Raw genomic sequence first — 13,493 nt, forward strand, 5'->3', positions numbered from 1 at the left:
CAAACAGTCCAACTCACTCGGTATGCACCAATTGTCGGCACATCTCAGAAGCTAAGCAGAGCGGAGCCTGAATAGTGCTTGGATGGGCGACCCAACATGAGCGAAAGACGGGTGTGCTAGGCATTTGCTGTTGTTCTGTACACAGCCTCACCTCCGACACCGATCCGTACTGACCGGCGTGGTGACGTACGGTCAAAACATCTGCCACGGTTTGAAAGGCGTGGGTAGTGCCCCTAATCCAGCAGTGGATTGACAAACGGGCCGTGCGAATGAAAAGGCCATTCTGAAATTGGATGAACTGGTAGTTGCATTTTCACACTCATAATAAAGGTTTCTGGGGTTAGATCGCGTTATTATAAATATGTCGCCACCCTCCACCACCCGACATGGCCATTCAGTAAAAAATGTGTCACGTGAACAAAACGCCAATTAGTTACTTCTTCAGCCCACCGGTGTGTTTGAAGAGTGAATCCACAACATTTATAATTTGAGTACGACGTTTCGCTGGTAATTACATCCAGCATCTTCTGTCAAATCGCCCGAATAATACTGGTCGCGTAAAGCCTACGTGTTAAACGGCATTTTCACACGTAGGCTTTCGCCGCCAGCATTACAAATTCACAGTCGGTTTCCTTTGTGTGAGATCATCGTGGAGGGACAATGTCATTCTGAGATGTGCGCCTGACCAAAGCCAAACGAGTCGAGTTGTCACGTGCACCGGTGTGCCCGTCGACTTTGTCTCTCGGCAAACCCGGTTCCGTTTGAGAAGCGAGCGAACGTTCAACGGTTTTGCACGGCGCGTCGCCGGCGTGCGCAAGTTCTGTTCGTACGTTTCGTCTCAAAGTTTTAATTGAGTATTTGGGGGGGGGTCAAGGAGCGTGCATGATTGAGGGATTCGTTTGAGGTTAATCTCTGCGGCGCTGTTCTCTTCTGCGTTCTTCCAGGTTCCCCCGGAGCGAATTCTTGCTTTTCCTCCTTCAGTCCTGCCGCCCTCTGCCCTCTCACCTCTGACCTTGTGCCCTGCTGCGCACGACCTCATTTCTTTTCCGGCCTTGTCGCCCCTCTTAAAAAGATAACGAAAGCCACACGACACGGCAAAGCACACATTTAAGCGTACGCAAGTCTGAATATGAAATAAAATGTGGTCATATTAAACTATCCCATTATGCGTTTAAGGTTCAGGGTGTCTGCAATTCCTCCTGCCTCTCTCACCAGTTTGCGTAGGTTTGAGGTGTTTGGGTGCCGGTATTGTGAGTCTGCGTCCTCGGCACAGGACGGTGCAGGGAAGCCCCATTGCTGCGCTGTACTATGCTCCCTCGCTATTCACCAAACGGCACTATCCAGTGTGGTGAAGGACGGTCGAGCAGTTTCCCCCACATTGGTTGGGTAAGCTGAGGTCGCGACCTTGGATCGCGGCAATTTGTCTAATTGATAGCGGGGGAGCGAGGTAATCTGCGGCTTCCCATCGGTTGCCCCCCCCCCCCCCCCCCTTGCTGCGGTAGAGCAGCGAGTGAGTCCCAAGTGGCTCCAGACGACCCTCCATTTGAGGGTCATCTTGTTCGGGGTTCGACACGTGTTCGTAATTGGTAGCTCCCTCCATGATGTCAGTGTTCTGGGTTCTCGAATGAGAAATGAAGAGAGCGGGGAGCGATTCGTCGGAGGTCAAATATTCCGATACTCCTCATTCGTGTAGAGCCAAGCGTCGCTTATCAGACAGAGAGCAGCAGGGTATTGTGGACACCCAGTGGAACAAAACATTCGGCTCAAAACACTGCCCGGTAAACCGCTTTCACGACGTGCCCGCGGGGCCGTCCTTCGTCGTCTGAACCGACCATTCTCCGCGTTTTGTTTGACTTGACATTGCATAATTCCCGCGCATCTCGCCGCCCGGATACAAGAAAAAAAATAACCGAAAGGTCGTCGGTGTGACCTCCCCCTTCCCGGCCGCGCCGGCCTCAAAATTTGGCGCAGACCAAGGTCTACAACTCCCCTGCGGGTCTGTACGCGGGCGAGGCGGCAGAGGGCCAGAGGCGAGGCACGTGGGAGGAGAAGCAAGATGGGTAAGATGAACTTCCCGCCCGCGCGGGGTCGGCGTTCGCGGTTGTTTGACGGTGCCGAGACGGTTTTCTCCGCGCGTGCGCGGGAGCTTTCTCGAGAGAAGGGAAATGTCGACGCGGTTTGTGCCGCGGCTCCGGACGAAGCCTCTCCCCGGCACGTGGAGCGAAACGTCGGGCGGACGTCGCGCTGTACAAGACGCGGTGGTGACGCGGTGGTGACGCGGTGGGGATGCGGTGACGATGTGGTGATGCCGTGACGATGACGCGGAGAGCGAAGCTGGGTAACGTGTCGCTTGCAGCCAATCCGTGTAAGTCTGTGACTCAGCGTGTAAGTGTGTGCGAGTCTCCGGGTCTCCGTGTAAGTCTGTGACTCAGCGTGTAAGTGTGTGCGAGTCTACGGGTCTCCGTGTAAGTCTGTGGCTCAGCGTGTAAGTGTGTGCGAGTCTCCGGGTCTCCGTGTAAGTCTGTGGTTCAGCGTGTAAGTGTGTGCGAGTCTCCGGGTCTCCGTGTAAGTCTGTGGCTCATCGTGTAAGTGTGTGCGAGTCTACGGGTCTCCGTGTAAGTCTGTGGCTCAGCGTGTAAGTGTGTGAGAGTCTACGGGTCTCTGTGTAAGTCTGTGGCTCAGCGTGTAAGTGTGTGAGAGTCTACGGGTCTCTGTGTAAGTCTGTGGCTCAGCGTGTAAGTGTGTGAGAGTCTACGGGTCTCCGTGTAAGTCTGTGGCTCAGTGTGTAAGTGTGTGAGAGTCTACGAGTCTCTGTGTAAGTCTGTGGCTCAGCGTGTAAGTGTGTGAGAGTCTACGAGTCTCTGTGTAAGTCTGTGGCTCATCGTGTAAGTGTGTGAGAGTCTACGGGTCTCTGTGTAAGTCTGTGGCTCAGCGTGTAAGTGTGTGAGAGTCTCCGGGTCTCCGTGTAAGTCTGTGGCTCAGCGTGTAAGTGTGTGCGAGTCTATGGGTCTCTGTGTAAGTCTGTGGCTCAGCGTGTAAGTGTGTGAGAGTCTATGGGTCTCTATTAGTCTGTGACTCATCATGTAAGTGTGTGTGAGTCTCCGGGTCTCCGTGTAAGTCTGTGGCTCATCATGTAAGTGTGTGAGAGTCTATGGGTCTCTATACGTCTGTGACTCATCATGTAAGTGTGTGCGAGTCTCCGGGTCTCCGTGTAAGTCTGTGGCTCATCGTGTAAGTGTGTGAGAGTCTCCGGGTCTCCGTGTAAGTCTGTGGCTCAGCGTGTAAGTGTGTGAGAGTCTACGGGTCTCTGTGTAAGTCTGTGGCTCAGCGTGTAAGTGTGTGAGAGTCTACGGGTCTCTGTGTAAGTCTGTGGCTCAGCGTGTAAGTGTGTGAGAGTCTACGGGTCTCTGTGTAAGTCTGTGGCTCAGCGTGTAAGTGTGTGAGAGTCTACGGGTCTCCGTGTAAGTCTGTGGCTCAGTGTGTAAGTGTGTGAGAGTCTACGAGTCTCTGTGTAAGTCTGTGGCTCAGCGTGTAAGTGTGTGAGAGTCTACGAGTCTCTGTGTAAGTCTGTGGCTCATCGTGTAAGTGTGTGAGAGTCTACGGGTCTCTGTGTAAGTCTGTGGCTCAGCGTGTAAGTGTGTGAGAGTCTCCGGGTCTCCGTGTAAGTCTGTGGCTCAGCGTGTAAGTGTGTGCGAGTCTATGGGTCTCCGTGTAAGTCTGTGGTTCAGCGTGTAAGTGTGTGTGAGTCTTCGGGTCTCCGTGTAAGTCTGTGGCTCAGCGTGTAAGTGTGTGTGAGTCTTCGGGTCTCCGTGTAAGTCTGTGGCTCAGCGTGTAAGTGTGTGCGAGTCTACGGGTCTCTAAGTCTGTGGCTCATCGTGTAAGTGTGTGAGTCTCCGGGTCTCTGTGTAAGTCTGTGACTCATCATGTAAGTGTGTGAGAGTCTACGGGTCTCTATAAGTCTGTGACTCATCATGTAAGTGTGTGCGAGTCTCCGGGTCTCCGTGTAAGTCTGTGGCTCATCGTGTAAGCGGTGTGGGGTTTGTGGCTGGGAGAACTCGGAGCTCCCCTGCGCGCACTGCGTTGCGGAGAGTTGCGGAATTCCTCGCCGCTGACTTTGGTGACATATTTGGACATTTTTAAGAAGGCGTTTAAGAGGTTTGCGTTTTTGGCGATTCGGTGGTGGGAGGGGAGGGAGTGTGGGGAAACCCGCTCCTCCCAACTCCTTTATCGGAACGAACAGCACTCACGGGGAGTGGTGGCACATCGGTTTTGCGCGCCGTGCGATGAACTCTGCGACGCGAGTTTTGTTTCCGGGGCGACTGCCAACCCCCGTGGCGAGCAGCGATGGTGGCGGGGGCCACGCTCCAGCAGCATGGCGAGGAACGGTCAGAAGGACCCCCATCAATGACACCGCATATCGAGGCCTCGACCCACTATTTGGATTGCTGACGGCCAGACGTTTTTTTATTTACCTGCATATTATTATTATTTTTAATCACGGTTATCCTCCTTGCAATTTCCCTTCCTGATGACATCTTTTTAGCATGAAAGAAGCACAATAATGAAGGTTCTAATCAAGTACGAGTTATTTATTTTCTGGTTATTTTTCCATCCTCTCTTTTTTTTTGGAGTGATGTCCGGGTACGGTGGTGGTGGTTTCGTGAGCTACACGATAGTTTCAGTTCGTGTACTAAATGTAATGGCTTATTGCCTCGCCGGCGGTGTGTGCATTACGCACTTTGCAGGTCGTCACGTTGTTGCGGTGATCCATAAATATACATGGGGCAGGCTTTCGGCGAGCGAACTGCATTTGAAGAACGTACAAAAATTACCTTCCCCCTCACCCCCCCCCATGGAAGTTGCAGCAAAGCGCTAAAGCCGCACGGTAAAACAAAACAAAAAATTGCCCGAGTTAACAACGACGACGCGCACCGGTATGAGAGCTCGGCATCGCACCGTCGCCGATCGGTGACGGCGCACGCAGCTCGTCCGCCGGCCGCAGATACCCCGGGCACGGAGGGACCAAACGTCGGCCTCCTGCCCCTCGACAAAATGAAACGTTGTGGGGTCCCACAAGCTGCTCTGGTGACGTCCGCAATTCTTTCCGTGACGGCTGTGGCTGCAGTTGGGGGGGGGGGGGGTCCCAGGGGGGGGTCCCGGCCCCCCTACCACCACCCACCCCGCCTTCTTCTTTCGCGGCGGCAACATCGAGGGCCAAAATCAACCGCCTGCGATCAATAAGTCTCTTAAAAAAAAACGAAGCACGGCAAATGCAAAGAAATCAATCGGAGGGCCTCCGTACAAACGGTCTTGTTTCCCCGTCGCCCGAAGAGATTGATGCCGGGTCAATGTTTTGAAATGAAATGCGGCTCGGCCCGTGCGGCTTCCAGGTGGCCCTGGAAGTTGGTCGACACAGAGACGCCCTCTTGTGGATTCAAGCGCATGAGAGCAGAGATTCGCTTCTGTGCCTCCTCCTCGCACGTCAAAGTTCCAGTAACAACTATTATTCCGGAGCACGTCAGGGTCAGGCGATCATTGTTTTTTTTTCCAGAGCAATATTAACCAAGCACTGTTTGTCTTAGTCAGCAAACTCTGGATTGGTTTTGACCTTCTGGGTCTCATCAGCTGAGTCGGGCTTGTTATGCAGAAGCCGCGAGATGGCTTGCTATTATTGGCAAGAGCACTCTCAACTTAAACTAAATTCATAATCAACGTTTTTGGGTTAGATCGCGTTATTTATAAATGTGTCGTAACCCTCCACCACCCGACACGGCCAATCAGCAAAAAAAGTGTCACGTTGAAAAAAGGGTGGTGGAGGGTTACGACACATTTATAAATAACGCGATCTAACCCAAAAACGTCGATTATGAATAACATTGGTCGCGAAAGCCTACGTGTTAAATTAAACTAAATTATTTGTATTTTGCCAGGTAAGGCCCACTGAGCTACGTAGCTCTTTTTCAGCGGCGGCTTGGCGACAAATGATAGCTCAACGAAGTGGCTCATCACGTGGACTTCATGGCAGTCAAATACTCTCAACGCGTGATGTTGATTCTAAATGTGGATGGTTAAAGCCGGAGGACCTGATGAAAAATCCACGCGACCACGGGGAGAGAGACACGCAAACTCCAAATATATAGGCGTCTGGGTCAGGATCGAACCCACGACCTCCTGAATACCAGGGGAGGGAGTTAACATTTCTGCATCGCGTCACCCCTCTCCTTTTGGAACCCCCGTTCAAGGAAAAAGCAACACCGTAAACACACTCAATATGCGTTGCCGTGGAGCATTATAAGTAAAAGCAATATGAGCACAGCTCATTCTGTCTCCACATAAAATAACAAATAAAGAAATCTGTACCCCACGAGGCCATTTATTGGCATTCCTGGCCATCGTTACCGAGCGGATATCGCCTCTCGTGGCTTGGGTCCGTGTGTGTACGACCAGAGTCTGACAAAAGTGATTTATGAAATTCGAATAGTTACGTAATTTTATTGTTCAAAATGCATGTTGTTCTCGTTTGGGGAAAGTAAGTCTTTTCACGCGCCAGCACAGCTGCAAGCCCTCGGAAATTGGGACAAGCCGGCAATAAAATGGTGCCCTTTACTTTGAGCCGGCCGTTTTTTTTCTCTTTCAAAAGCGCCCTTGGGCGCAGCTTGGCCGCTCTTGAGGACGCGGAGACTCCCTTACGTCCGCGACGGAAGGCCGTCAGGGTTCTTGTGCTCAAAAGGTGCGGCCAGCGACGCCGAACTGTGTTACGTCCAGCGAATGACGGCTCCTCTTGGGACAGCCTTACACAGGGCCCTAGGCTTCTTCTTGGTTCTTTCGGTAAAGTCACATTCAGACGCTGTCTTTCCGACAGACCTGTTCTTCACCTGAGGACGGCTGCTTGCGTTGTGGCCGAAACGTCGTGAGAATTGTATTTTATTATGTTTTATTATTATTTTATTATTTCCCTTCTACGTGACTTCACCGAAAGAACCAAGAATTTGTTACTATTGTCTTTATTGATGATTGTTACGCTTGTTTTCACCAAGGGAAGCCTCGCCGAGTCTCAAGACACTTTATCAGGAGGGTCCTGCCACGTTTTTGCAGTAGGGGAGGGGATGATGTTGATGTTGCTGCTGCTGCTGCTGTGCATAATCCGAATTGAGCAATGCAAGTATTTATTTTTTTGCATCGGGTTGTTTGGGCCAATACCAGTTACATTGCATGATTTTTGTAGCTTTTTTTTAATGAATAATAATCCAGTAGAAGCTGGATACTAGCTCACCCCTTAGATGGCTTGACCCTGGGCTTGACCCTGAGCTTGACCCTGGGCTTGACCCTGGGCTTGACCCTGGGCTTGACCCTGGGCTTGACCCTGGGCTTGACCCTGAGCCTGAACAGGATGAAGGAGTCCGCAGTGTGAAAAATCTGGGTAAGGAGAGTTCACAGATTATGGGGACAGCAGCAGAGCCAGGAGTACACTCCCATGAAGCGCAGATTGACTGAGGGGTTTTCCAGGAGGCCTTGATGGCTGCAGCGCACAGTGCGAGAAGGGAAGTGAAGTGAGATGAGAGAGAATGTAAATCAGGATATTTATTCATACTGGAGGAATCCGATGATCTATAAAGCTCATTTTTTTACAGATGTCTAATAGAAAGGGAGAGGTAGGCAGGTCCCAAGTCCTTCCAGAGACGGAGAGAGAGACACGGAATGATCCAATGGAGAAACCTTTGTTTTATTTGAAATGGCCAGGCCCTATCTTGTAGTGGAGCCCCACGAGTGATTGAGTTCCCAGCGGACCAGGAGCGCACGCCAGGAGACTGGCCTGACGCGGTCTCAATGACGGGCGATGGAATCTCTGGGGCAGCTTCCCCGAGCTGACGTGCTTTCGTAGCCGCAGGGCGCCCGCACAACTCCGCACGTCTCTCTTTGTCTTTCCAGGTGGTTCAGATCAACGTTGGCAACAAGTTAGTACGCTGCGTGCCTGCTCGTGCGTGCGTGTGTTCTGCATCGTTGGCTTCTCTAACACGTTTCTCTGTGCCGACAGCGCCATCGCGTGTGAGGGCGAGTGTCCCTGTGCCTCTAAAAAACAACTAAAAACATTTTTTTAATTTCGCCAGCTTAAGGCCCCACTGAGTTATATGGGTCTTTTTCCCGAAGCAACCAGGCCACAAATGATCGCTCAACACAGTGGTGTATCACGTGGACACTTATAGCAGGCAAAAACTCTCGAACGTGTGGTGACGTTGATTCTAAATGTGGAGGGAAAGACCGGAGGACCCGGAGAAAAATCCATGCGCCCACGAGGAGAGACACGCAAACTCCAAATATACAGCAGGGGTCAGGGTCGGGATCGAACCCACGGCTTCCTGCGTACCAGGCGAGGGAGTTAACATCTCACCACCGTAGTGCCCTTTGTGGTCTCTAAACAAAGGTCCCCCGTGTAGCTTACGCAGACCGTTGGGGGCAAGTTCTCCCAGCAAGCGGGGTTGGCGCAACCCCACAGTACCACGAACGTCTCCACGGTGGGAGTTCGATTCCCGCTCACGACCAACACCAGTGACGAACGTCTGAACCCCCTTCCTGGGCCTCTCCTCTCAGTTTACTCGGCCTTAAACGACGACCTGGCGCGGTGTGTCAAACATCGGCGCTGGCGGAGACGAAGCCTTGTCTATCCGTGCAGGTCTTGGTAGGTGCTCGCTCACGGCGCTCGGACTTACGTGCGAGGTATTTTTTTACATGCTTCCTGGAGTCGTGGAGTTCTGCCATTACGAGTACGGTACATTTCATGAAAGCGTGTTTAAAAAAAAGTTTAACAAAAATATTACTTATTACGTTTGTTGTTGTAACGTTCTGACTCCACGCCCCGACTGGACATCTGTGAAAAAGAGCTTCATGGCTCATCGGATTCCTCCTCCAGTGTAAACAAACTTTCTGATTCTTTGAACACGGCGAGATTTAAAGGCCGCACTGGAAGGGCTGCACGAACAAATGAGCGTCACCGTGTTCGTCATGCGAAGTCTGCCTTGCAACAGTACAGTGCTGTTTTCATCCTATTGAAACGATGACAAGGGCAGGACAAGCAGCATCGGGCAGAGTAACAACGGTGTCTGCGTCAGTGTGGCGGTTTCGCAACAACCATCGATATCATACCATTAGCGCCGGTCTTGCCACTCGACTTGAAGTTTACATTTGTTTTATTTTAATTCGTCTAATTAATTGCGTGTATCATTTGGTTTGTCTCTCTAAACTGTGGTTCCTAAATATGTTATTGTTAGTCTTAATGTTCGGTTAGAAACGCTTTGTCTGTGCCCTCCAGGGTGAACTGCAGTTGGCTAAGTCTTGTCCAGCCCTGGCCAGATGGCTCTACAAGTCAATAAACAAAAATACAGATTCAGAGAGATACATGGAGACGCATAGAGATACATAGAGACTCAGAGTTGCATAGAGGCTCATAGAGATACATAGAGACTCAGAGATACATAGAGGCTCTTAGAGATACATAGAGGCTCATAGAGATACATAGACTCATAGAGATACATGGAGACTCATAGAGATACTTAGAGACTCAGAGATGCATAGAGGCTCAAAGAGATACATAGGGATACATAGACTGGGTGAAAAGTGGGCTAAGTTTTGCCAAATCCTGGCCAGCTGGCTTAAAAAGTATTCAACTAACGAACTAACGAACATCCCGCGGCTACTCCGGTACTGCATGCCGGTTGAGGTGCTCCTCGCATCCATCGATTCATCAACTTAATCCGTGACTTTTGTTGTGCATTTATTAAAACTTTTAGCCGATTAGGCGGCGCTATGCTAAAAGTCAAAAGCGCATCACATTGCTACTCTCCGTTCTCTTGGTGCCTTGTGTGTCTGCTCTGTTTTCTTTACGACGTTCAATACCTTCCTTTTGCAATGTCGCTGTCTTTTGCGAAGATTTTTCTTCAACACGTTTTCTGTTTTGATGCTGCTGTGACCCCCGTGATGGTCAATGCTGTGTCTCTCATGTTACTTGCCTCTCATGTGTACCTGCTCTATGCCATTCTGATGTCCGTCTCTCTTGCGAGTGTCTCCCTGCCGGTCTCGACCTCTCCTGTTAACATTTATGTCTCTTTGTCTCCCCTGTCTCTCTCATCTCTCTCCACGTGTCTCCTGCACTTCTCCCCGTGGTGTCTCCCCCGTGCCTTCGTTTCCCCTCTCCGCTTCCCTCCCTTTCCTGCCCATTTCCTCCACCTACCTCGTTCCTCAAAACCGCCGCGGCCGACCGGCCCGGCGCGACCGGCAAAAAACCACGACGCCAAAACCAAAACGTAACTAAACGCGCGCAAAACTCGCACGAAGGCCCGCCGGCGGCCGCGCCGTCCTGAGCGGGGAGGCCCTGCGGGCGGCGGCGGCGCACCCCCACACTCCCCCGCCGCACGTCGTGGGCGTGGGCGCGATGCTGGGCGGGGGCGCCAGCGTCGCCCTGGCGCAGTACAACACGCCCGTCCTGCTGTACTCGCGGGACGCCATCGCCAACGCTGTCGCCGGGCAGGCCCGGGCCATGGGCTCCGAGATCGCCGGGTATTTGTGACGCGTTCCGAACGGGGCGGCGCTTTGTTCGACGATGGGCAACCCGGTCTAACTATTAGCTGTTTTGTACTTTGCCGGGTAAGGCCCGCCGAGCTGCGTAGCTCTTTGCCGGAAGAGACGCGGCCACAAGTGATAGCTCGACTAAGTGGCTTGTCACGGGGAAATTTATAGCGGCAAAATAGTCTGAACGCGTGGCAATGTGGATTCTAGATGTGGAGGGAAAAACCGGAGGACCCGGATTAAAATCCACGTGACCACGGGAAGAACACGCAAACTCCAAATGTACAGTAGGCGTCGGGGTCGGGATCCAACCCGCGACCTCTTGCATACCAAGCGAGGTAGTAAACATCTCGCCACCGTGGCACCAAGATGTGTTGGCGGGTCACCATGAGGCGGCCGTCCTTCACCTCGGTGGGCTAATCAGAATCAGGATCTTTGGTTATCCTGGAGAAATCCGATGAGCTATGAAGCTCTTTGTCACAGATGTCCTGCATTGGGCGGTGTCAGCAAGTTACAAGCATGAAACAATACAAAACTATTTTACATAATGGTGAACATGTCTAGAAATCTAAGTATTTATCAAGATTGGGCAAGGCAGTAAAATCAACAACTCAACAGTGCCAGTCCACACCAAGGTAACAACAAAGCAGTAGTCCCTCAACACAATGGCACCTGACCCACGCATCGCCCTCGACACACCTAGGCCAGGCCACCACAGGGAACCCCGCGGGACACGGGTTGCCCACCACAGCTGTAGATGACGCGGTAGTAGTAGTTGTTGCGTTCCTGAAGAACACCGTGTTATGGAAAAATCGCGTTACTGTGAAGAATACATAATATAGCTTATGTAAAGCACAGTCCACAATGACACGTGAGATGGCTATGCAGGCTGAACAAAGACGGAGGCGCGTGGGTAGCGTCGAGAAGCATCCAGCAGCATCCCGCCGCCTTGTGCGACGCCGAGGCAGCCGTACAACCGCTTATTGCTACTCGTAGTTCCGTTCACTCGATCGCGTTGTATATCCAATTGGCATCCGCGTCATAAAAAATGCGCTCCCCTGTGCATTAATTGCGTTTATATCCAAATTTGCGTTACGAAAACACGCGGCGTCATGCGAGAACAGACTGTGCTACACTGCATGGATGCAATGCTCTCAGCCTTGTCCACACCACCAGCGCTCTCCGAGAGGGCTACGCGAGTCCGTCCGTATTATTGCTTGGATCAACAGACTCGAAGCATTTGAAACTGTTACCGTCCCGACGAGCAGCAGTGAGGCCAGAGACGACTGCGGACGGTTGTTGTTGTTGTTGTTGTTGTCCATCATTAGGACTCCGTCGGTCATCGATTTGTGTGCGCGCGCCAGAAATGTTTTTGAATCGCGGCAGATTTTTTTTCTCCCGTCGCCGATAAATTTGCCAGTCGGCCGACGGTCGGATTCGTTTCTCCGCCTGGGAAAATAACGACAGTGGGTTCGTGCATTTGGTTTTCACGCAATTCTGAGAGTGCAAGGCTATCACGTGGAGACTATGTTTCACAGACGAGCATAGTCTGCCGGTAGGCGGCGATGTTGCGACGTGGTCGATTAAGTAATTGCCCGTTAATGTTTCGAATTTGCCAAAATTGGAAACGGTGACACCGGCACACACGGCCCCCAAAAACGTAACGGGATCTTGAACGTCCCTCTGCGAAGCAGATGCGGGCCGTGTTCGTGGTTCATGCACACCGCCGCAGTATTAACCAGGGAGGCCGCCGGGCTCAAGCCGCGAACCTCTGCAACGAGCGGCGAAGGCGCCACCTCTCGGCCACGTCACAGCCTCGTTCCGTCCGTCAGCACGTGCATGAGTGTGCGCGTCCGTCTGTTTGTCCGTCTGTCCGTCCGTCAGCACGTGCATGAGTGTGTGCGTCCGTCTGTCTGTCCGTCCGTCCGTCTGTCCGTCAGCACGTGCATGAGTGTGCGCGTCCGTCTGTTTGTCTGTCCATCCGTCCGTCAGCACGTGCATGAGTGTGTGCGCCCGCCTGATGACATCTAAACGTGCTTTCACGAAAAAACTAAAACCCGAAACTAAACGGGGCTCCTCGCTGTTCAGACGCCTGGCTGAAGAAGCGTGCGTGCCCACGTGGCTTCCTGCGCCGCGTGATTATCGCCCAGTAAGCCTCCGCTTTCTCCGTGTCTTATCGCTGTCGTGTTTAAGCCGCCACTTGAGGGCGGCACTCTCGTTTCCTTTCTGTCCCCCCCCCACCCCCGTGTCTCTTCCCCCGCCTGTCCACGTTCCCCACCGCTTTGCCCTGCCTGCCGCTTTCTGCCGTCGGATGATTTCCTGTTGCTGGCCTGGCCGCTCCATTACCTCATCCTCCTGATCCTGCTGCTGTTGCCGCCGCTGACGACGATCATCCGACGACGATGATGATGATGACGCTGACAACGATCGTCGTCATCGCTGCCCACTCCCCCCCCCTCCCCCGCTCAGCGATGGCGATGCACCGAGCCCGTGAGTCACCGCGTGCCAAAGCCTGGCTAAGCGCGCGCTGTGAACGGAGGTTCAATTATCTTGGTTCTTTCGGTAAAGTCACGTAGAATGTAAATAATAAAATAATACAAATAAAACATAATAAAATAATTCTCACGACGTTTTGGCCACAACGCAAGCAGCCGTCCTCAGGTGGAGAACAGGTGAGGACGGCTGCTTGCGTTGTGGCCGAAACGTCGTGAGAATTGTATTTTATTACGTTTTATTTTTATTATTTTATTATTTCCTTTCTACGTGACTTTACCGAAAGAACCAAGAAGATGAATCCCTGCAGTCACGAAAGAAGCTTTAAATCGGAGGTTCAATTCTCGCGCCCCGACGTGTTCCCACGCACCCTTCGGCGTGGTGCCTGACGTTTCGCACGCCGTGCTGGGCGCTTCCTCGGTGTTCAGTTCCGGAAGAAG

The 13,493-nt window shown here is 52.2% G+C and overlaps 1 protein-coding gene across 1 annotated transcript in view; it reads left to right on the plus strand.

The window, feature by feature from the left end:
• Positions 1-13,493, plus strand: part of LOC144946480 (LIM domain-binding protein 3-like) — a 102,831-nt gene that overhangs the window by 62,257 nt on the left and 27,081 nt on the right. Inside the window, exons 5-7 of the mRNA XM_078875394.1 lie at positions 7,930-7,955; positions 10,330-10,551; positions 13,030-13,050. Coding sequence (XP_078731520.1) covers positions 7,930-7,955; positions 10,330-10,551; positions 13,030-13,050 — 269 coding nt within the window. The remainder of the gene's footprint in view (positions 1-7,929; positions 7,956-10,329; positions 10,552-13,029; positions 13,051-13,493) is intronic.

The sequence above is a fragment of the Lampetra fluviatilis genome, chromosome 41 (assembly GCF_964198595.1).
Source record: "Lampetra fluviatilis chromosome 41, kcLamFluv1.1, whole genome shotgun sequence".
Lineage (NCBI taxonomy): Eukaryota > Metazoa > Chordata > Hyperoartia > Petromyzontiformes > Petromyzontidae > Lampetra > Lampetra fluviatilis.